General features: G+C 35.0%; 1 protein-coding gene across 3 annotated transcripts in view; it reads left to right on the top strand.

Annotated features, from left to right (window-relative positions):
* PRKD3 (protein kinase D3) overlaps positions 1–23,572 on the top strand; it is an 83,052-nt gene that overhangs the window by 44,692 nt on the left and 14,788 nt on the right. For all 3 annotated transcript variants that reach the window (XM_044772240.2, XM_044772239.2, XM_070512248.1), the window contains 9 exons: positions 711–903; positions 3,978–4,055; positions 7,104–7,287; positions 8,935–9,058; positions 11,554–11,631; positions 12,706–12,982; positions 16,045–16,097; positions 20,059–20,131; positions 21,205–21,311. In XM_044772240.2, coding sequence (XP_044628175.1) covers positions 711–903; positions 3,978–4,055; positions 7,104–7,287; positions 8,935–9,058; positions 11,554–11,631; positions 12,706–12,982; positions 16,045–16,097; positions 20,059–20,131; positions 21,205–21,311 — 1,167 coding nt within the window. The remainder of the gene's footprint in view (positions 1–710; positions 904–3,977; positions 4,056–7,103; positions 7,288–8,934; positions 9,059–11,553; positions 11,632–12,705; positions 12,983–16,044; positions 16,098–20,058; positions 20,132–21,204; positions 21,312–23,572) is intronic.

The following is a 23,572-nucleotide window of genomic DNA, read 5'->3' on the forward strand; positions in this document are numbered from 1 at the left end:
AGAAAAATCCACTCATCCATCAGGTTACGCAAAATTTTTTAATTAAGGCTATCTTTAATTTTTCTTTTTGTTCACTTGTGGGGAAAAGCCCAAATAAGTAGCAATTACTTAAAATATCAGGGAACTTCTTAAAGCATAATTACTGGGGCTGAAGTTGTTTTAGTTAGTTTTCTATCTGCCATTATTTTATATTATCATCATTAATTAGATTTAAATTTTTACATACATATTTTAGTATTAAAATAAATTTGAAAAACTAATGAGACTTGTTTCGAAGTATATTCAGACATTGTGTTCAGTAATTCAACCTGAGCAGCAATAACACTTTCTGATTTATTTACTTTTCCTGTGATTAATTCCTTGGTAAAGTTTTTGAAGGGATTTGGACATCTGTTATGAATTCGTTTTAAGGCTTCTGTTTTTTATTTGTAAAATGCCTTATGTGCCTGGCGAATAATAGTTAATCAGTGAATACGTATGTGAGGATGAAACTATCTTCTGCCTTTTTAAAGCATAAATAATAGCAAAAAATTCTGCACTTTTCTCATTCAAGAGTTGGTAAGTTAATCTTCCAGAGGAAACTGCTGAGATCCACATTTTTAAATTTTTGGCTTTAGTGTTTGAAGTAAGTGACTTTTGTGGTCAAGCCTTGCTTTTAATACTTTGTTTTTAATATTGACTTCTACTTATGGAAATTACTTCTGTTTTAGTCACATGTTCACCAAGAACCAAGTAAGAGAATTCCTTCTTGGAGTGGTCGCCCAATCTGGATGGAAAAGATGGTAATGTGCAGAGTAAAAGTTCCACACACGTTTGCTGTTCACTCTTACACTCGTCCCACAATATGTCAGTACTGCAAGCGGTTACTGAAAGGCCTCTTTCGCCAAGGAATGCAGTGTAAAGGTAGGATTCCAGTAGGGTGTTTTCTTATGTAAAATTCATTTCTGTCTTTGTTAGCAAATATAAGTTTAAAATATTTATGTTTTGGAAGTGTTAAGCAAAGAAATTGATCTCTTAGGTGTTAATTTAAAAAAGAAAGAAAATATACATGGGTATTTATTAACAGCTGCTACTGTCTGCAGTATGTGTACTAGGTACTAGGAACTATGCTAAAGAAAAATTAGAATATAAACATGTGAAAACTTAGAATTTAGATCTGTGAGGTATGGCTGCCTAACACTTGCCAATATGGAATAGTTAGTAGGCAGGTAAGCTGATATTTGAGCTCAACTATTTCTGATTCCAGGGCCAGATACTATCAAAATAGAAAATAATGCTTTTCTCTTTCCATTAAATATTCATACACACACACGTAAACATATTATGATAGTTTTGATGTTTTTATTTTTAATTATGTAGCTAAGAGAGCTGTACAGTAACTGTCATTCTGGAGAATAATCACACTGAAATAGGTAGTCTATAGTAGAAGCCACTGGAATTATAATGGGGACCACTCATGTTTGGATACTAACTCAGAACACTATCATGGTGTTCCAAAAACATCTCTTAATGAACCAGGTTTTTAATAGAGTGATGAAATATTTTTTTTCTTACAGTCATATAATGTTATTATGCTTTTATCGTTTTGTCTCTTATCTTCTCATCTTCTCTACATCACAATGCTATACAACAGAGTAAAAACCAAAATAAAGAGTTTAAATGTTATTAGTCATTGAGCCAGGATAAGGTATAAGTAGTCTGTCGGTAATCTTATGTACTTATTTTTCATGTAATTTTTTTAACAGTTCTTGGTACCATACTTTTTTATATAGTAGAAGTATTTATGGAGTTGAGTTATCCAGTTTTATCTAAATAAAACATTAGAGTTGAGGTCTTTGCAACAATAAATGCTGTTTACAATACAGAGTCAAATAATTGTGTATAAATTTAACTTGAATATGTTAGAAGGAAAAGCTTTCCTTTGCAATATATGGCAACGTGGGAGAACATCAAATAGAAGACAGGTTGTTGTCAGGTATTGAATAACCATCAGACAAGCATAATTAAATGTCGAAATTTTATTTCAACAGCTTACTTTTGAATATGAGTTAATATATAAATTAATACTTTAAAATATCAACACTAAAATGTATTGGCAAGAAGCCAGTAAGGAATGTTTGGGGAAAGAACATTAATAACAGATGTACAAATTCTAGCCAACATGTAATCTTAGTAAAGATAGTAAATAATGCTCCTCTGCTGAACAGAACGGAACGTTCCAAAACCATATGCAGAAAAGTACAATATTTTGTAGAGGAACTAAAATAAATATGTAGATTAATGAATTTTGAAATAAAGCCACTTAACTCTGCCACTGGGTTATTAGTTTAACTTCTTAGAACTCTAAAAGAATAATGTTTTGTGCTTATATTGGTTCAGAGAGTAGCAGGTTATATTTCTTTATAGCTAAGCTATTTTAGTTATCAGTCAAAAAGTCATAATTTACTTTAGTGAGTCCTGTATTTTTGTCATATGAATTAAGATACTTAAAAAGTAAAGTAGCCATGATTCTCATTCTTTTGTCAAGCTAAGGAAGAAAGAAAAAAATAATTAGTTAAGGTAAAACAGTTATGCTGGATCATTTGAGAAAACATACAATTCCAAAAAGAGCTATTCATCCATTCATTCGTCTGTTTATTTTCTACTTTCTTATATTAAAAGCTCAACGCAGCTTGAAAGCAAATATAAAATATAAGAAGCCATAAACAAATTAATAAAAACGTGGGTAGGAATAAAACGAAATAAAAATGCCTGCCATTAGAATCTACATACCTGCTGCAGGTGGGCCACAAATTTGGCTCTACATTTTCAAAGGGAAAATGGAAACCTTGTTATTTTCACAGTTCGCAAACCTCATGAGATAAAAAACCAAATCAGTTTTTTAAGATATATGCAAGATAGTAATATCATATATGAATTTTTCTAGGGCCTATCATTTAAAAAAACAGTGTTAATATAATGTAAGTTTTATCATGCACCAAATTATTAATGTCATGGGGCTTTTTCTTATAAGGACCGTTTCCCTATTCTATTGGCATAATACCCAGAATTTTCTTGAATCACAAGGGTTACAAAATCATTCTGAATCAGGACTTGAAATGATTTTTACCCAGTTATTGCCAGTAGATGTATTTCAGACTGCTGTTAGACAGTAGTTATGGCAGTGGGTCTCAATTTTACTGTCACCTAAAGAAGTTACTAAAACACACATTTCACAGCCCCCCTCTCAGAGTTGCTGATGTAGTAGGTCTGGGGTGGGACTCAAGAATTTGCATTTCCAACAGGTTCTCAAATGATGCTGATGCTGCTGGTCTGGAAACCACAGTTCGAGAACCACTGAGTTACTTAGTAGTAGTGAACAGCTTGTAACTGACACTGATCAGCTTTACTATCAACTCTGAGGTTCTCGTAAGCTGCAGAGAACCATTATGTGCAAGTGGGAGACCTTGTGCATGAGAAGCTCAGTCCTTCCTCACAAGGTTGTATGGGAAAGCCCTTACTAATTTCTAATAAATGGTTGTGGAATCTCAGTCTCTTTTCTGCATATGCCACCAGGTCCTAATAATTAGGAATTGAAAGTAAGTGCTTGACATATATTGGAAGGGAATTTAATCAGCCTGAGAAACTCTTAAGGGGGATGAGAAAGATGAATGTGAGGTAAGGAAAGGAAACCGAGCTGCCAGCAACATTTTGGCAAAATGTTATACAAATAGTATTAACTTTTCTTTACAGATAAAGAAACTGAGCCCTGAGGGGTTAAACAACTATTAAGAGGTGGCATCAGAATTTGAAACCAGAACTTTAGTGCAAGACCTGAGTTCTTAGTAGAGGAAAACTTTATTATTTTATCATCATCATCATTGGTATCCTCATTACTAATAATACTCTATTTGTGGGTGATTTAAAGAAAGTCTTTAACCAGGTCTGTTACTGCCTGACTTTTTACATAAATTAATAATCTGAATGTTTTATTTTAGATTGTAAATTTAACTGCCATAAGCGCTGTGCATCAAAAGTACCAAGAGACTGCCTTGGAGAGGTGACTTTCAATGGAGGTAAAATTCTTTTTCTTAATTTCCATAAAAGATCAGAAAAGGTCTCAATTCTTTTGTGTATTATCTTTGTATGAGGTTATATTTGCATACTTTATTTTGTTTACTTTGTTTCTTTGACTTTTTTGTCTGATTTAATAATCAAGCAAAATACAGAAATAAGTAATGGTACACTTTTGTTAGTAATTATGCCTTCTCATCTTTCCTTTATCCACCTATCACCTGGTAGTCTAAAACAGCTGGTAGTGCTGCTTATCCTTTTTCATCTTTAGACATAAAAGGAGTTATATTAAAACCCTGCTGTTGTCTCTAGAACTATTTCATAGTTCAAATATTTATTGACTGCTTACTGTATACTAGGCACGTTCTAAACTCTTTACATTTATTGGCATTTAAGCCTAAGAACAACCCTTTGAAATAAGTACTTACAGATGAATAAACTTAAGAACAAAGACAATAAATAACTTGCCCAAGAAATAGAGCCGGTAAGTGGTAGAGCTGGGATTTGAACCCATGTTGTCTGGCTTCGTAGTCCATAGTCGTCAGAACACATTGTACTGCCTCACTCTCTCTTTCTCTGTCAAATAATCATTAAACATTTTCCCTTTTTTGCCATTTTTTTTTCTCTTTTCAAGATTATATTAATAGAAGTCATTACCTTTTTTGGAAGAAAGGAGTAATGACTAAACTTTTCAGCATTATTTTTTTTTAATAGGGTCTTTTTTTTTTAAAGATTGGCACCTGAGCTAACAACTGTTGCCAATCTTTTTTTTTCTGCTTTATCTCCCCAAACCCCCCCGTACATGGTTGTATATCTTAGTTGTGGATCCTTCTAGTTGTGGCATGTGGGACGCCGCCTCAACGTGACCTGATGAGCAGTGCCATGTCTGTGCCCAGGATCCAAACCCTGGGCTGCCGCAGCGGAGCGCGCGAACTTAACCACTCAGCCACGGGGCCGGCCCCCCTCAGCATAATTTTTCTTTAACATTTACATAACTGATAAAAATTGAATGTAAGTAGTTCCGTAGGAAGAAAAGCACAGGAATGGAAATTAAACTCTTTAACAGTTTAACATTTTATTTTCTGTAGTTGCTGTTTAACACCATTGACAGAGCATGATTGCTTTTCTCGTTTCAGTTAATCTGAATTAATGCAGTGTTTCTCTGTGATTGAAGTCTTTTATAGATTTATAGTTCGTGTATTGTGCTTTTCTACCTTTTGACAAATGGGTATGAAGTACTATTTATTTTAATATGCACGGATCTGTATACTAATGAGTTTGATGAGCATCTTTCACATGTTTATTGGTTATTTAGGTTTTTTGCCCCTGTAAATTGCTTATGCACATGTCTGTCCATTTTTCTGTTTATTTGTTGTTACTGATTAGCAGGAGTTGTAGATAAATCTACCTACTAATTCTTTGTCAGTTACTTGTGATACAAATACCTTCTCTCAGTTGGTGGCTTATCATTTTTTAAGCAGCTTTACTGAGATGTAATTTGCATACCTTACAATTCACCCATTAATTTATTCAAAGTTATGCAGCCATCACTACAATCTAATGTTGGAACATTTTCATTACCCTGAAAAGAAACTCCATACCCATTAGTAGTCACTCCCCACCCATTCTTGCCCACTAGCCCCTGGCAACTACTAAGCAACTTTCTATCTCTATGGGTTTCTCTATTCTAGACATTTCATATAAATGGGATCTTATAATATGTAGTCTTTCGTGACTGGTTTCTTTCACATAGCATAATATTTCTTTCACATAGCATCATATTTTCAGGGTTCATCCATGTTGTAACATGTATCAATACTTTATTCTTTATTATTGACAAATAATATTCCATTACATGACTGTATCACATTTTATTTATCCAATCACTCAGTGGACATTTGAGTTCTATCCACTTTGGAGCTGTTATGAATAACGCTGCTCTGAACACTTGAGTACAGCTTCTGTGGATGTGTGTTTTCATTTCACTTGGTAGATACCTGGTAGTGGAATTGTTGAGTCATATAGTAACCTTGTGTTTAACATTTTGAAGACTGCCAAACTGTTTTCCAAAGCAGCTGTACCATTTTACATTCCCACCAGCAGTGTGTGAGGATTCTAATTTCTCTACATCGTCGCCACCACTTGTTAGTGTCTGTCTTTGGATTGTTGCCATTCTAGTGAGTATGAAGTGATACCTCATTGTGGTTTTGATTTGCATTTCCCTGATGGCTAATTGATATTGCACATCTTTTCATGTACTTATTAGCCGTTTTTACATCTGCTTTGGAGAAATATCTGTTCTGGTTCTTCACCCATTTAACTGAGTTATCTTTTTATTATTGAATTGTAAGAGTTCTTTAAATATTCTGGACACAAGTCCTTTATTTGATATATGATTTGCAGAATACTTTCTCCCATTTTGTGGGTTGTCTTTTCACTTTCTTGAGTTATTGTTTGCAGCACAGAAGTATTTAATTTTGATGAAGTCCAAATTATTTTTTCTTCTGTCACTTACTTTTTTGGTGGTGTATCTCAGAAGGGTTTGCCTAATCCAAGGTCACAAAGGTTTACTCCTATGTTTTCTTCTAAGAGTTTTATAGGGTTAGCCCTTACATTTAGCTTTGTGATCCACTTTGAGTTAATTTTTGTATTTGATTTAAGGAAGGGGTCCAATTTCACTTTTTTTGGATGTAGATATCCAGTTGTCCAGCACCATTTGTTGAAAAGACTATTCTTTCCCCATTGAATTTTCTTGTGGAAAATCAGTCAAAGTATAATAGTGGTGGCTAATCTTTTACTTTGCTTCTAGTATGTTTTGCCGTATAGAAACTTAAAATTCTAATGTAATAAACTTAATTATGCCTTATGGTTTGTGCATTTTTTTATCTTCCTTAAGAAATTTCTTTATCCTGAATCATAAGGATATTTTCCTGTATTTTCGTTTTAAGAGTTTTAGAACTTTTTTTCACATTTAATATACTGTCTCTAAGTTTAGATGTATTGGTATCCCAGTAATATAAAACTCTGAAATTCATTTAAAACTTTGCCAGAACCTTCCAGTCTGGGAACAGATACAGATATACCAATGGATATTGACAGTAGTGACATGAACAGTGATGGTAGTCGGGGCTTGGATGACATAGAAGAACCATCTCCCCCAGAAGATAAAATGTTCTTCCTGGATCCGTCTGATCTTGATGTGGAAAGAGATGAAGAAGCTGTTAAAACAATCAGGTAACACAGGTGTATGTATTGCAAGCTACTTCCAAATGCAGGGTTAGTCCAGGGGCTCCATTAGGAAAGAAAAAGCCACATCTCTCTAAGTGCAACCTAGAGTTCAATTTAAACTCTAAATTGTGGCTAACTCTTTTATATGCACCACAGTATTTATACCTGAAATAAATTATATCACTCTTGCCATCCATTCAAGATGGGAAATATGAGAATCTTTGTTTTCTTAAAGAGAAAAATGCTTTATTTAAAATAATTTAGATATAATATCTAGCAGTGGAGCAGCCACCACAAGGTGCCAGAATTGAACTATCAGTTAAAACAACCACTTTCTTTACACAGGCAGATTACTTGGTGTTAGAAATACCAGTAGGAATATATGACTGAAGTTGTTGCACAAAGATAATGGTAACGAATTTAGGGCAATTTTCATATTACCACAATTAATCTATTAGTACTTTGTAAAAATGCTATTGGATTATAGAACTGAAATATCCCTCTGTGTTTATAGAAATTCAGTTTTTGTATATACAGTCCTATGGTATGTACTACCTTGTAATAAAATGTTAATGTATTGGCAGGTTTTGTTTTTCACAAGAGGCATTTAGAGAAAATGGATCATTTATCAATCTCACATGGCTAAATCATCATTTATTCAGTTTGACTTATCATTAAATTACAGCTATTATTACTATTGTCATTATTAATTAAAACTTAATGTTTACCCAATTTGGAGAATAACAAAACTTAGCTAGTTTCCTAATCATAAATGCTTCATAATTTAAGGGAAAGTATTTAACTGTCTGAGACTCATATTGTAAAACAATGTATTTTTCGCAACTCCCACCCCAAATTGCTCTTCTTTTCCAGCTGCACTGTTACTGACCCATGTTTCAATATTATCTGATTTGAATAATTACATTGTTTTTTGTATCTTCTTAATATCTGTAAATCATTTTTCTTTCAACATTTTATTCTAGAAGTACTTTTTGCTAACACTACGAACAATGGAATTTGACATTTGAGCATGTGAATTTGGGTATGGGTGTACAGTCATACATCACATCTTAATGACACGGATGCATTCTGGGAAATGCATTATTAAGCAGCTTCAACATTGTGCGAGCATCATAGAGTGTGGTATATAGCCTACTACACACCTAGGCTATACAGCACTAATCTTATGGGACCACTTTCATATACGCTGTCTATTATTGATTGAAACGTCACTTTGCAGCACATGACTGTTCTTGCCTTTTGCTTTGATATGAATTTACTGATTTATCATGCTGCCTAGGACGGGAAGATTCTCAACAACAATTCCAAATGAGACCCTCTCCCAGCCTCCAGATCTTCCAGTTGGGGAGGATGCTTTCTGCTCTGTTGCTTGCTTATGTTTTGTGACCCTCCAGAAAATATTCATGACAAATAATGTGGACTTAGAGTATTATCCTAATCTTTCATAAATCAACTTGTGTCATCATAACCAGAATAATTTATTTTCTTCTTGAGCCATTGTTTGTGTTCCTAAGATATTTTAAAGATTTTAGCTCAGTTGTGTTAAAAATGGCTTGAAGAGCTTGCAGTATTTGTATGATTTTTAAAAATTGAAACTACCAATATTTATCATAAATTTTAAATATTTTTTAGTCCATCAACAAGCAATAATATTCCGCTAATGAGGGTCGTACAGTCCATCAAGCACACAAAGAGGAAGAGCAGTACGATGGTGAAGGAAGGGTGGATGGTCCATTACACCAGCAGAGACACCCTGGTCAGTAATTACAGACGTTTTAATGTGATAGTGAAACTCTCTTTCTTTGTTTTGTGCATTTTTTAAATCAAAATGAGATATGTACTAAGACTAACAATTATAGTACACTGAAACTGTAGTCACATTTGTAAGAATTTTTAAAAGGCAGAATATTTAATGTATTGTCTTTACAAACTGGTAGAGCAGTATAGATTCAAAAAGGATCTGGGGATATAACACCAAATGCACTATCCATGAAAGAAATAATTGATAAGCTGGACTTGATTACAATTAAAAACTTATGCTCTACAAAAGACAGTGTCAAGAGAATGAGAAGAAAAGCCACAGACTGTGAGAAAATATTTGCAAAAGAGACATCTGATAAAAGACTATTATTCACTATATACAAAGAACTCTTAAAACTGAACAGTAAGAAAACAAACAACCGAATTAAAAAATGGACCGAAGATCTTAATACATACCTCACCAAAGAAGATACACAGAGGGCAAATAAGCATTTGAAAAGATGCTCCATATTATATTTCATCAGGGAAATGCAAATTAAAACAACAATAAGATACCACCACAGACCTATTAAAATGGCCAAAATTCAGAATGCTGACAACATCAAATGCTGATGAGGATGTAGAGCAATAGGAATCTTCATTCATTGCTGGTAGGAATGCAAAATGGTACAGCCACTTTGGAAGACAGTTTGGTGGTTTCTTAAAAAACTAAACCTGATCTTACAGTAATATGATCCAGCAATTACACTCCTTGATATTTACCCAAAGGAGATGAAAACTTACATCCACACAAACCTGCATATGGAGGTTTATAGCATCTTTATTCATAATTGCCAAAACTTGGAAGCAACCAAGATGTCCTTCAGTAGGTGAATGGATAAATAAACTATGGCACGTCCAGATAATGACATATTACTTTGCACTAAAAAGCAGTGAGCTATCAAGCCATGAAAAAACATAGAGGCATTTTAAAATTACTAAGTGAAAGAAGCTAGTCTGAAAAGACTACATACTGTGTGATTCCAACTATATGATATTCTGGAAAATGCAAAACTTATGGAGACAGTAAAAAGATCAGTGGTTAGGGGACGGGGACAGGTAGGGATGAATAGATCGAATACAGGATTTTTAGGGCAGTGAAAATACTCTATATGATACCATAATGATGGAAAGATGTCACTGTGCATTTGTGCAAATACGTAGAATGTACAGCACCAAGAGTGAACCGTAATGTAAACTGCAGACTTTTGTGATTATGATGTGTCAATATAGGTTCATCAGTTGTACCAAATGTACCACTCTGATGGAGGATATTGATAATGGGATAGGCTATGCATGTACAGGGTCAGGGGGTATGTAGGAAATCTGTACCTTCTCCTCAGTTTTGCTGTGAACCTAAAACTGCTCTAAAAAAGTAAAGTCTTAATTTTAAAAAATAATTTAAAGACATGAAAAAAAATTCTACATGGCAAAAAACAAAAGCAAAGACAAATGATAAACTGGATCAACTCATTCTAAACAAGGATTAATTCAATTGTGTGTAAAGAGTATCAATAAATTGATAAGAAAATGACAACATAATAGAAAAATGGGCAAAAAAAGGGTGAAGACTGTTCACAGACTAGGAAATACAAATGACTCTTAAACATGCGAGCTTGATCTTGTTTTTAATAAAAAGTACAATTTAGGGGGCTGGCCCCATGGCTGAATGGTTAAAGTTCTGTGCACTCTGCTTTGGTGGCTGGGTTGGTGAGTTTGGATCCTGGACGTGGAACTACTCCACTCATCAGCCATGCTGTGGAGGCATCCCACAAACAGAATGGAGGAAGATGGGCACAGATGTTAGCTCAGGGCTAATCATCTTCAAGCCAAAAAGGAGGAGGATTGGCAATGGATGCTAGCTCAGGGTGAATCTCCTCACCAAAAAAAATAAATAAAAAATAATTTAAAATTTCACTGAAATACCAGTTTTTATTTATTAGTGTAGCAAAGGTCAAAAAGTTTAACAACATACTGCATTAGTAAAGGTGTGAGTGAATAGGCATTCTCGTGTTGCTGATAAGACTATAGATTGGCTCAAATCTTGTGTAGGATAATTTAACACAGTCAAGCAAAATTACTTGTGCACATATCTTTTGACCTAGCGAGCCAACCTTTAGAAATTTAGTCCAAAGGTAAATCATATATCGATGTGTGTGTGTGAGATGCATATGTATTTTGCATGTGCATGCATTAAATTCTCTAAAATGATTCCCCAAAATCTAATAACATTGCTTGCCTAGCATAAGAGTAGGAGTAGGATGAGTGATGATGGGAGTCTACTTTTCATTATATATCCCTTTTATATTTTCAGAGTTTTGAACCTCATGAATTTTAAGCTTATTCAAAAGTACAGATTTATGAATAAAAATGATAGGAAAACGAAAGTACAGATACTTTAAAGGAGTCATTATTTTTGAAACTTACAGTTTTATGCTCTTTGTTTTATAGAGAAAAAGGCATTATTGGAGACTTGACAGCAAATGTCTAACATTGTTTCAAAACGAATCTGGATCAAAGTATTATAAGGTACAGATTTCACATTTTAAAAAACATGTATATTAAAATATTGTATGTTTTCTGAATGTATCTAAATAATATCCATTGGTTGTTATATTGGAATATACCTACTACAACTCTGCCTGATATGGTTTATAGAAGTACTAAGTTCTTTGTTGAAGCAACTGTCCCCCACCCCTCCTTTTCACCCTCTGTAACAGCCCTCCCACCAAAGGTAGTTTTTCATTGTATGTTTCTTTGTTTTTAACCTGCCTGTCTGGTTGATGCTGCATTCTTTCTGGGCACTGTGATTTAGATTAGACCGTTAAGAAAGTCCCATGATTATTGCCTGTCCAGAAGAGGCCAACGTGGTATTTGCTGTTTCTCTCACCTTCCATTGTAACTCAGGCCCCAGTTCCCAAATGCTTCTTTTGGCTCTGTCTCCTTTGTATAGCATTCTTTGCTTGGCATTGCTCTACATCTCACCACGTCATAGACTGATACCAAATAAGATTGTAAATGTAGCAATTGTATGAGTAAGAAAGAGAAAAGAAACTAATGACTTGCTTTGAGCTTTGAGTTGGGTTTTTTAAAATAGGTTTTTGCCTTAGAAAGTGGACTAAACATAAATGACTGTTACAGTTTACCCCAATGGACGGAACCAGAATAGAGTGCTTAAACAACCTATACTGCCATTCTCCTTTTGTTGCTGTTATTTCTGCTTCATACTTTGGGGTTCTATCTTGCAGACAGCAGCCAGTAGAGAAGTAGCTGTTGAGTTGATTTAATGACAGTTGGAAAGTGACAAGTGTTGGATATAGTGGCAGTTGCCCTCCTAAATCCTCTCCTTCTTTGCATTCTAATAACCTGCTTCAGACTTTAATCACTGGCTTAGTTATTAGACTCTATGCTCTGCCTCTGGCATTGCTGGACATGCACATCATTCAAGGCGGATACTATCATAAGACTTGACTGTGTGTTCCCTGTGCCACATACTTGTGTTCATCTTCATGGCATTGATTAGAAATGCATGTATTTGATTTAGTGAATTTGAAAATAACAAAGATGTATTCATATTTTCCAATGCTTAATTTTTTACTTCAGGAAATTCCACTTTCAGAAATTCTCCGCATATCTTCGCCACAAGATTTCACAAACATTTCACAAGGCAGCAACCCACACTGTTTTGAAATTATCACTGATACTATGGTATACTTTGTTGGTGAGAACAATGGGGACAGCTCTCACAATCCTGTTCTTGCTGCCTCTGGAGTTGGACTCGATGTAGCACAGAGCTGGGAAAAAGCAATTCGCCAAGCTCTCATGCCTGTGACCCCTCAAGCAAGTGTTTGCACTTCTCCCGGGCAAGGGAAAGATCACAGTAAGCAATGAGCTTGGTGGTGGTTTCTTTTCCCCGTTGGTTCTTAGGCATTTTGTGGGTGTGATTGTGATTCTGTATGTATTTTTAATGCTCATTTTAAGCTTCATCTTTAGTAAGCAGTAACATTAGTTAATTCCTTTATGAAATTATGTTGGTTATAGTGTATCTATACAATCCCTAGAGCCAGGCCCCAGAGTCAGTCTCTCTATATTTAAATCCTGCCTCTGCCAACCTGCTATGTGACGTTACGTAAGTACTTTACTTCTCTGTAATAATACCTACTTTATAGGGTTGTATCTCTCTGTAATAGTACCTACTTTAAGGGTTGTCACCGTTAAATGAAAGAGAACCGATAAAGTGTAGAACACTGTTTGGCATCCATGAACTCTCATCGGATTACATAAACTATCAGTATTAATATTTTGCTTCATGGTGGGATATAAATAGGCTGTAAAGTGCTGTGGTTCACATCATACTCATAAAATCTGTGAAGTCAGAAATGCTGTATTTCTTTTAATTGAATTTAAGCATTCAGAAATACTAAAAATTTATTGAAAAACATGGTCTTTGCACCAAGAAAATTTATAAAATAAAACCTAAATTTGATAAAGGTTCAAGTGAACACTTAATCAGAAAGCTGTAGTATAATGTTACTTTCCCCCTATTGGCATTGTGTTATTTATTGGGAAACATAATTCATTCATTAGACAGACATATTTAAATTGAAATAGGTATCAGCCAGTTTCTAAATGTATTTTATTTCAGTTCAGATATATTATTTTGTGCAGCTCTTCTTGGCATTATGCATAGGCTCTGAGCTAGAATACAAAAGAAATACAGAAAATTTAAAAGCTATTAAGAGAGATAGGAATACATACATAGGAAGTGTTACATGGTATCATAAAGCAGTAGCGTGCAAAAATCAGTAATGCATTACGCAGGAACTCAGATATGGATAGGAGGAGTAAGCAGAGACTTCGTGATTGAAAAACCTGATTTGGACCCTGACCTTGGCTCTCAAGTATGTCAGGACAGGCAGAGCTGAATGGGAGTGGGGGAGGCGTAGTGTTACTCTAGTGGAGGAGACTGGTGTGATCAAAGGGACAAAGATAATGACCATGAACATGTTTGGTGTTTAATATTGATTCTTAGAGGGAGAATGTTCTTAGAGGACATTCACAGTGCTTCTTAAGTTTTGGAGGATTTTATACAGAACTCTTGATATTCTAATTAAAACCACTGACCGTTTCCTCCATAAAATAGTCTAAGCACATACACAAATTTTATGTATAATTAGGGACCCTTCCCAAGCACATCCATGGACCTCCTCCCGATTGTTGAGAGTCCCTAAAGGCTGAATTGCAGAAGGGTGAAGAGTGAGGATTCTGGAGAATGAAAGCCCAGCTCTGCTGCTTACTGGCTCTGTGATCTAGGTCTCTACAGTTGTCTAGTCTAAAGCAGGAATAATAATAAATGCGCCTAATGCACTTAGCACACTTCCTAACATGTAAGTGACACTCTTGTGTTGTTGCTGCTGCTGTTGCGGTTCGCTGTTCACGTAACAGCCTATCTGGAGCAGAGTTCTAGGAAGCAATAGAAATTAAAACTGGATGGAGCTAGATAGTTGCAGCCTTTGAAACAAAATATTGACTTAAATTAGGAAACTGGAACTACCAAAAAGCAGAGTTTTAGACACATTAATTTTGTTGATGTTGTGCCTTTTTTGTTTCATTAATTTTTAATATTTGAATTATTTAAGATATTTTAAAATTGACTTAATATTTTTAAATGGAATTTTTCACTGTCATTTTACTTATTTTTGATGCATAGTTTTCTTACATTTCATTGTTAATGAAGTTTTATATTTTTACATTTGGGATTATAAAGGAAATTTCGTATCTTGTTTCTCTGCGTTGTCTCTGAGATTCTACCTGATTGATACCTAGTCTCTTGCTCACTTTCCGTGTTTCCCTTTTCTTTTTCTTGTCAGTTATTTCTTTTTTTTGAGGAAGATTAGCCCTGAGCTAACTACTGCCAATCCTCCTCTTTTTGCTGGGGAAGCCTGGCCCTGAGCTAACATCCATGCCCATCTTCCTCTACTTTATATGTGGGACGCCTGCCACAGCGTGGCGTGCCAAGCGGTGCCATGTCTGCACCCAGAATCCGAACCAGCGAACCCCAGGCCACTGAGAAGCAGTGTGTGCGAACTTAACCGCTGCGCCACCGGGCCGGCCCCTCTTGTCAGTTATTTCTTTTGCTTACCAAAATAACACAGACGTTTAAACATTATAGAAATAAGTAATCTAAAATGAGAAAGCCCTCCCTATACACGCATAATACCCGCCCCCCTTCCCAGTCCTTTATCACTCCCCTCAGAAAACCGTTATTAACGTTTGCTTTATATTTCTGGATTTGGGAAGGGCTTGAGGGAAGAGAGGGAGCCTGTACTAGCTGTATTGTATTGTTATTTTTATTGTCACCAAACACAGGGTCATACTCTGTGTGTTCCTTTTTGCAACTCTGTGCTATTTTATAAATATATCAGATATATTTCAATGTCAGTATACAGATTTTACCTAGTTTTAAATTTTTTTATCATGAAAGTAATGTATGCTTTTTATTTTTTAAAAAAATGCAAGTAGTATAGAAGTATATAAAGACTAAAATCTTTGTTCTCCAACCCCACCTCTCTCACTCACCAGAAGGAATCATATTTTTTGTTTGTTTTTAATTCAAATGCCGCTAATCTGCAATTTCCTTTTTGACTTAATATTATGTCATGGGCAGCTTTCTGACTCAGTACTTAAAGTTCTACACCATTAAATGTTTAAATAGTGTTCCTTTGTATGGATGTATCATATTTTATTTAACCAGTTTCTTGTTGATGGATTAATAATTGTGTATGGATAAATTTTTTTATGAATGCAATTATATTAACTACGTTAGCCAGTTTTTAAAATTTAATATGCTGTGGGCATTCACATGTCAGTAAACCTTAATATTATTAAGTCATATATTAACAATTTTGTTCTTTTCTCATGCATCATTCTTGTATTTTACAGAAGATTTGTCTACGAGTATTTCTGTATCTAACTGTCAGATCCAGGAGAATGTGGTAAGTAAAAACTACAGCTAAAATATGACAATTGGGTGATCAAAATAAGGAAAATAAGATGTGACAATCTGACTAGAGAAATAGGTTCATTGCCAAAGTATTGATCAGTTTGCCTAAAGACACTAGGCGAGATTGTGTGAGTGATAACTTCCCTGAGGAGTTCTGCTTTATGAAGGAAACTAAGATTTCTTAAATTAGGCAAGGAAAGTTAACCTTTCATAAGGGTATTAGAATATTGCAAAGTGACAGTGTAGTTCAAAGAGAATACATCTTGTTGGGTCAGCAGGGAAAGCTTGCCAGAGGAAGTGGAACTTGAGCGATGCCCAAAAAGATGCAAAGGAGTTCTGACAGGAGTACTGAGAGGGAGAGGGTGGGGGAGCAACATTTCATGCAAACACAGGGAACAAGAGGAGCGAACAGAGGGGAGCAGGAAATGTAGGACTTGAAAGGAATTGTGACTAGATTCAGTTTAGCTGGTGCGTGTTAGGTACATGTAAGGGATTCTAACAGGGGTACTTTCTATAAAGGGCTAGATAGTATTTTAGGCTTTGCAAACCATATACAACTACTTAACTCTGCCATTGTAGTGAGAAAGCAGTCGTAGGCAGTACATAAAGGAATGAGTGTGACTGTGTTCCAATTAAAACTATTTGTGGACACTTAAATTTGAATTTCATATAATTTTCGTGTCACAAAATATTATCTTGATTATTTTCAACCATTTAAAATTTTAAAGTCTATTCTTAGATTAGGGGCCATACAAAAAGAGGCAGCAAGCTGGATTTGGCCCACAAGCCATATTTTGCCAACCCCTGCAGTAGAAAGACATAGAAGTCAGAAAATTGTTCATTCGCCATGCATAAATTTCTCTGATAAAAATCTCTCTTCCTCTTCCACCTGGGGCATCCAGCTGTTACAGCTCTGTAATATATAACAGTCATTGGGTTTTCTAAGATTGCAGTGAAGACTAGATATCCAGTAGTGTTGTAAGAGATAGAGAATTTCAAGGACGTAGAATCTGTGTGTCTGTTGTCCTAGTGGTAGGTAGAATAGATACCAGATCCTTGGGAGAGAAAGGGGGATAACAAAAATATAAGATCACAAAGTTTGAAGAATCCTTCAGGAACTTGACATATCCATTCATAGCCGAGGAGGGAGAAGGTTCAAAATTAGTCTTTGTGAAAGAACCTTTTCTAGCATTTTTTATTTAAATAATGGATGTTCCCTTATCTAACTTAATTACAATCAGAATTTGGTTGATTAAACAAAAAATTGATTAAAGTTGGGAAGCATATAAAAATGATTCTCACAGACCTTAAAAATTTTTTATTGTAACTTAAAAACATATATATGCACATTCATTTGCTTTTGTCACAGGGCTAAGATTTTTTCTGTAAGTATGGGTCTGCTAAGTACAGTTCCAATTTGTCTTTCTTGCATCAGCCACACCTGTAACATAGTAATGTAGTTCTGATGCTAACCACCCTGATTTTTTGCAGGCTCCATAGGTTAAGGGTGCAGTTCCCAAGAAGACTGCCTTCACTTGAGACACCAAACACAAGTTCAGGGGTCCCCAGGTTACCCACACTTCTGACCAACTGGCTACAAATTCAGAGGATTCCCATGACCCCACACTGAGGTTCAATAATTTGCTAGAATGACTCAGAACTCAGGAAAGTGCTGTCCTTACACTTATAGCTTTATTGTAAAGGATACAAATCAGGACCAGCCAACTAAAGACACATAGGGTATAGTCTGGGAGGGTTCTCATTGTAGAGCTTCTGGGTCCTCTCCCTGGAATCAGGACATGCCACCCTCCTAGCACATTGATGTGTTCACCAGCCAGGAAGGTTTCCTGAGCCTCAGTGTCCAAAGTTTTTATTAGGGCTTCGTTATATAGGTGTGATTGATTGAATCATTGGCCCCATGATTAAACTCAATCTCCTACCCCCTTTTCCTCCCCTGAGTTTGGACTGGCTCAAAAATAATCACATGGTTGGTCTTTCTGGTGACCCTCTGCCATCCTGAGTCATCTCATTAGCATAAGCTCAGGTGTAATCCAAAGGGTTCCTGAATAACAGAGATACTCCTGTTACTTGGGAAATTCCAGGGCTTTAGAGTCTCCCTTTCAGGAACTAGGGACAAATTCTTCATTATGCAACTCCACCCATAATGCATTGTCTGTAATTTCCAATTTTCATTTCTTTAAAGTGCAACCAAGGATACTTGTAAAACATTCTGAGAACAGAATCCTCACTCCCGCAATCTGTGGTGTTTATTTTGCTCACAAGTAAATTGACAGCAATTGTTTTAGTACCTCATCTTTACAGACTTGCCAAAACTACTTAGTATTCCTAGAAATCTCTCATGTTTTGTTGACTTATATATTTATTTATATTTAATTTTTTGTAATACTTACTTAAACCATGTAATCTTTATAATAAGTATCTTTGGCATAATGTTTGGGAACAAATTCACTTTTAAGAGTTACTCACGTGGGGACTAGCCACAGCATTTGTAATAATCCTGTAGACATCAGGACATGTATGCTTTTCAGAGAGCATGGAGGGTAGAGGTTATTCTGGTGAGTGAGTAAGAAAAGGTGTTAGGATAGCCTCTGCTATAGAACTTATTTGACCCTGATATGATGCCCTGAATTATTTATCTTTTAAATGTATTTTTCTGTTTCCCCTGCCATATCATAAGCCCCTTAAGTACTAAGTCTCTTTTACAAATTAGCTACCTATCACAGAGCCCTAGTTAGAGCTCAGTAAATGTTGGTGATAATCATAAAATCGGGCATTTTTTAAATTAGAAGGGACTTAAGAGAGATGTAGATCAATGCCTTTTTACAGGTGAGAAAACCAAGTCCCGGGGAATTCGGTAGCTTACTTAAGATTACCTAACTTAAACAGAAATTAGGATTTGTGGAATTGCTGATTTTTATATGCCAGGCATTGGACTTGACACTTTGTATGTATTCTCATTTAAATCACTTAAAGATCCAGTGAGATAGATATTAGTATATCTACTTTGCCAGTGAGGAAATTGAGGTGTAGGAGACTCAGTTTATTCAACTGAGTGACTACCATGAGACAGACACTGGCTGGGAATGTAACACTGAATAAGACAGACATAGTCCCTGGCTTCATGGAGACTGTAGTACATATCCAAACAGAAGGGAGACCTTGACTGAAGAGCTGTGGAGGGGGTTGGAGAATGCCCTCCAAGAATATTCTGACAGCAACAACCACTACCCCCCCCCCCCAAAAAAAAACAGAAGAGGTGGGAGGAAAGAAGATGGAGGAGTAGATTTGAGCTACAGACTTTCTCACACATACTCTTTTCATCAGTCTTTCAAAATTAGTCCAATCTCAGTAATATGAATCTTTGAGTTTTTCTTTCAAATCAAAGATAGCAAATCTCTTTAATAGTAAAATAGATAATACTTTATTCTCTTCTTCTTCTTCTTCTTCTTTTTTTTGGTGAGGAAGATTGGCCCTGAGCTAACATCTGTGCCAGTCTTCCTCTATTTTGTATGTGGGATGCTGCCACAGCATGGGTTGGTGAAAGGTGTGTAGGTCCACACCCCGGATCTGAATCCAAAGCGGAGTGCATGAACTTAACCACTATGCCGCCAGGCCAGCCCCTATTCTCAATTTTTTTATATTACTTTATTTTTTATAGAACACTACTTAATAAATGTTATTTTTTATTCAAAGCATTTTTTCCCCCGAAGGTCTTCTTAGAGAGTATATTATACTTGCACATTGAGAGTCATAGTATTAAAATTGGGCTTTTCTAGGACATAGAAAACCTATGTTTCATAAAATATTTTGTTATGAAAATTACTTGCCTCTATCATAAAAATGTATTTAAGTATTTGAATGAAAAGAATCAGAGATATTGACATGTTTTTGCAGAGGTAAATAACACTTACTGCTCACTCTTCCCTAAATAGGACATCAGTACTGTTTACCAGATCTTTGCAGATGAGGTGCTTGGTTCAGGCCAATTTGGTATCGTTTATGGAGGTAAGTGACTACAGCCTTTTGCATATTATGCATACTATAGAAGATTTATGAAATTTAAAAACATCTGCTAGCTTTATGTCTTGTCACAATTTTGTCAGGTGGCTTTTTTCTCAAAGGTTGAGTTGCATCCTTTTAGCTAAGCCCTTTTCAGTATAACTGAGTATTCATTCCTTAATTTCAACTGCAAACTTCAAAAAGAGAGAAAGAATCAGAAAAGGAGTTTCACAGTAGTCTTTATCTGTTGTTGTAGCTCACACACAAAGATGTGTGTGTGGGAAAAATAAGTGGTTTGAAGTTTATGTTGGGTCGTGTGGGCTTATTTATTGAAGTGTACGCCCTACTGTTTTCCAACACAAATGGCACCATTTGTCTACTCTTGGTGTGAATGTTGTATCGTGTCTGAACACCTGAAATCTTTTCCACCTCTGTGACTTACGATACTGGCAAAGTCATTTAACTTCACTGTGCCTTAGTATCTTCATCAGTTTAATGGAGCTAATAAAACTTGACCTGCATAGCTCACAGGGTTAATATTAATTAAACCTAATATACGTAAAAGTACTTTATAAGCTATGATCTAAGGTACAAAAGAAAAGTAATGTTAAACCCTTGTCCTCCCTTGATAGGACTGTTGAGTAATCTCCTAGTTGGCCTTTCTGCCTCAAGGCTTGTGGTAATATGTGGTTAAATCACTGTGCTGACTGAGTGCACCTCGAATAAAATGAATTCATTTGTACAATGCTTCTGGCCTGAAAGTCTGTGAAGACTAGGTCAGGGTGGTTAACTATTATTTATTTAATAAGGTAGATTATTTTTCATCAAACAAGTTCAAATTTCCTGCCATTTCAGATAATGAAACCATCTTTATTAGGGGCAACTACTATAAAGGAAAACATAATTTATTTCTTAAAGGTGAGTGAAAGAGAAAGAACAAAATAAGCCAAAGAAAAGAAATGAGAGTAAATACATACCGATTTCAGTCTGTGGATAACTTAACCTCCTGGTAAAGCTTTTGTGTTGTATTGAGCTGTCAGTTGCGTCTTCTTTCTTTTCTATTCTTTTTTGAAAAATAGGAAAACATAGAAAGACTGGAAGGGATGTGGCTATTAAAGTAATTGATAAGATGAGATTCCCCACAAAACAGGAAAGTCAACTCCGTAATGAAGTGGCTATTTTACAGGTAAGAAAAAGAAAAGTTGCTTTGTATTGGTTTTAATTTTTGATTTATGAATTTTTAAATTCAAGTCTATTTAGTGTGCTCATAAGAATAAAATTTGGTTCTTCTTTTGTTTTGTTTTTATCCTATGACCATTTGGCTCAGTGAGAGGCTGGTGAGCTTCTGAATTAACTCGTCTTTTTTTAAAAAAGGCAAAATTAGGTTACAGTAATCTAGGAGTTACAAGGACTGCCATTATAGTAGTAGTTTGCTTAGGACACGTTTTCATAAGTAAAATCTTAACAAAAAAAACATAAAATTTCATTCTCAATTCATCACTCTAGGAGCTCAAAATACTTTGATACTTCTCTTACCATATTTCATTAGGAGGTCATTGTACCCATCCAATTCCCACAACTGATGCGCTTGATTATTATAGCAATTACTATAAAAGTAAAGACTGCTTAAAAACGGTGTGCTTCCTAACAGTAGCATTTGTTATTTTATTAATTCAAAACTAAAGATTTAATTTTATAATGATTTAGTCCATTAAGGTATATTTTTAAAGATATATTGGTAATGACTTACAAAATAAATTACTGTGTTTTTATTTTCATCTAACATTTTTATCTCTTTAGTTTTTGGGGCATGTTATCTAGAAGATTAAAATTTAGCTTTCCTGAATATCATGAGTAATTTATAATATGAAAGTGTCTATTAATTCACTGTGTAGCTTTTGTGTAATATTTAAGAAATCATGATGATGTAATAGTTAATGCTGTCAGAGCCCCATATGCTTGTGGGTGAAGTTCAAGAAGACACAATCTAATGAACTTATGCTTCCTGGAAGAAGAAGGTAAGAAACTTACACACACATAATTCATTTTATATTTATTACATTACTGATTACGTGTAGTAACATTTGCCTCACTTTTTCAGGAGAGTGATAATCAAAAGATTGTGGTCTACAAGCTACCTGTGGTCACTTCAAGGCTGCCCTCTCCTATAAAGCTGCCTTTAAAGAGAATATTAATAGCATTCAGACTCTGTATTAGGGTTTGAATATATTGTTGAAGATCTTTTTTCATATGTAATTTTGGAATCTTTCTCATTGTCCAACTAATATGCAAAAAATAAATATTAAGGATATATTCCTAAGGCTTGATTTCTCCTTGTCACTTTGATCACAAAAACAGCTGTGAACTAAACACTGAAGCTTTTTTCATGTTATCAACTGTGGGTCATAATAACTAAATTTAGGAATTTCCAGATAATGCATAATGTAAAAACTTTATTATTATATCCTTCTGGTTATTTTCATTGATATTGCTCAACTAGAAATAGAATTAAGTGATTGTAGTATGTCTCCAAATGTACTGTTTTCATCTTAAGTATAATACAATACTTTGTTGTAAATTCTCTTCAAATTGTTTATATACAATATTTACATTTTTATATTTAGTGAATAGCTTACTTTGTGTCAGAAACTATACTTAAGTACTTTTTCTCAACATTACCCAACAGGAAGATGACAGGTTCAGAGTCTGAATCTAAGTCTGTCTCCAAACCACATGCTCTTTCTACTCTATCACATTGGACCTACTGTGTGTGTACATGTGTACACACATATGTGAAATTCTGACTTCAGTTCCTTTGCAGTGTGTAAACTCAACAAATTTTTCTATTTATGTAAAGATCAACTTTAGCCTACTTTGTATATGAATTACAATTCTGTTTTTTCTGTTTTGCTTTAGCTTTTATTACAGTAACATTGGTTTAAAACAATATTAATTTCAGATGTACATCATTGTATTTCCAATTCTTGAATTACAGTTCTGTTAGTACAATCTGAATTAATGAATTAATGTTGGTAAATACATTTTTTAAAAGGAAACTTTCAAATAGTAACTCTTTTACTAAAATTAGTGCCACAAGATTTAGTTATATGAGTATTTCAGCTAGACTCTTTCAGATTGGTTGCAAGGAACTTACTATGCCCATACGCTCAATCACAGCACCCTTGTTCCCCTCTTCTCCCTCCACCTCTATCACCTTTATTTTCCCATCTTTGCCCTGGATTCTTCTTGTATGTAGTCCTCATCAAACAAACCTACAAACCACAAAGGCTGGCTGAACTCAGCCTAGTATTTGATGCTGGTACTGGAATCTTCATCTGCAGCTCCACTGACGTCCCTGGTTTTACTTCGCTACGTCTGCATCTTTATAAAGAAAGGACAGGGTAGAGACTAAGCATATTATTGAGACCACAGCGTTAGCCTTTCTGG

The sequence above is a fragment of the Equus asinus genome, chromosome 6, assembly GCF_041296235.1.
Source record: "Equus asinus isolate D_3611 breed Donkey chromosome 6, EquAss-T2T_v2, whole genome shotgun sequence".
Taxonomy (NCBI): Eukaryota; Metazoa; Chordata; class Mammalia; order Perissodactyla; family Equidae; genus Equus; species Equus asinus.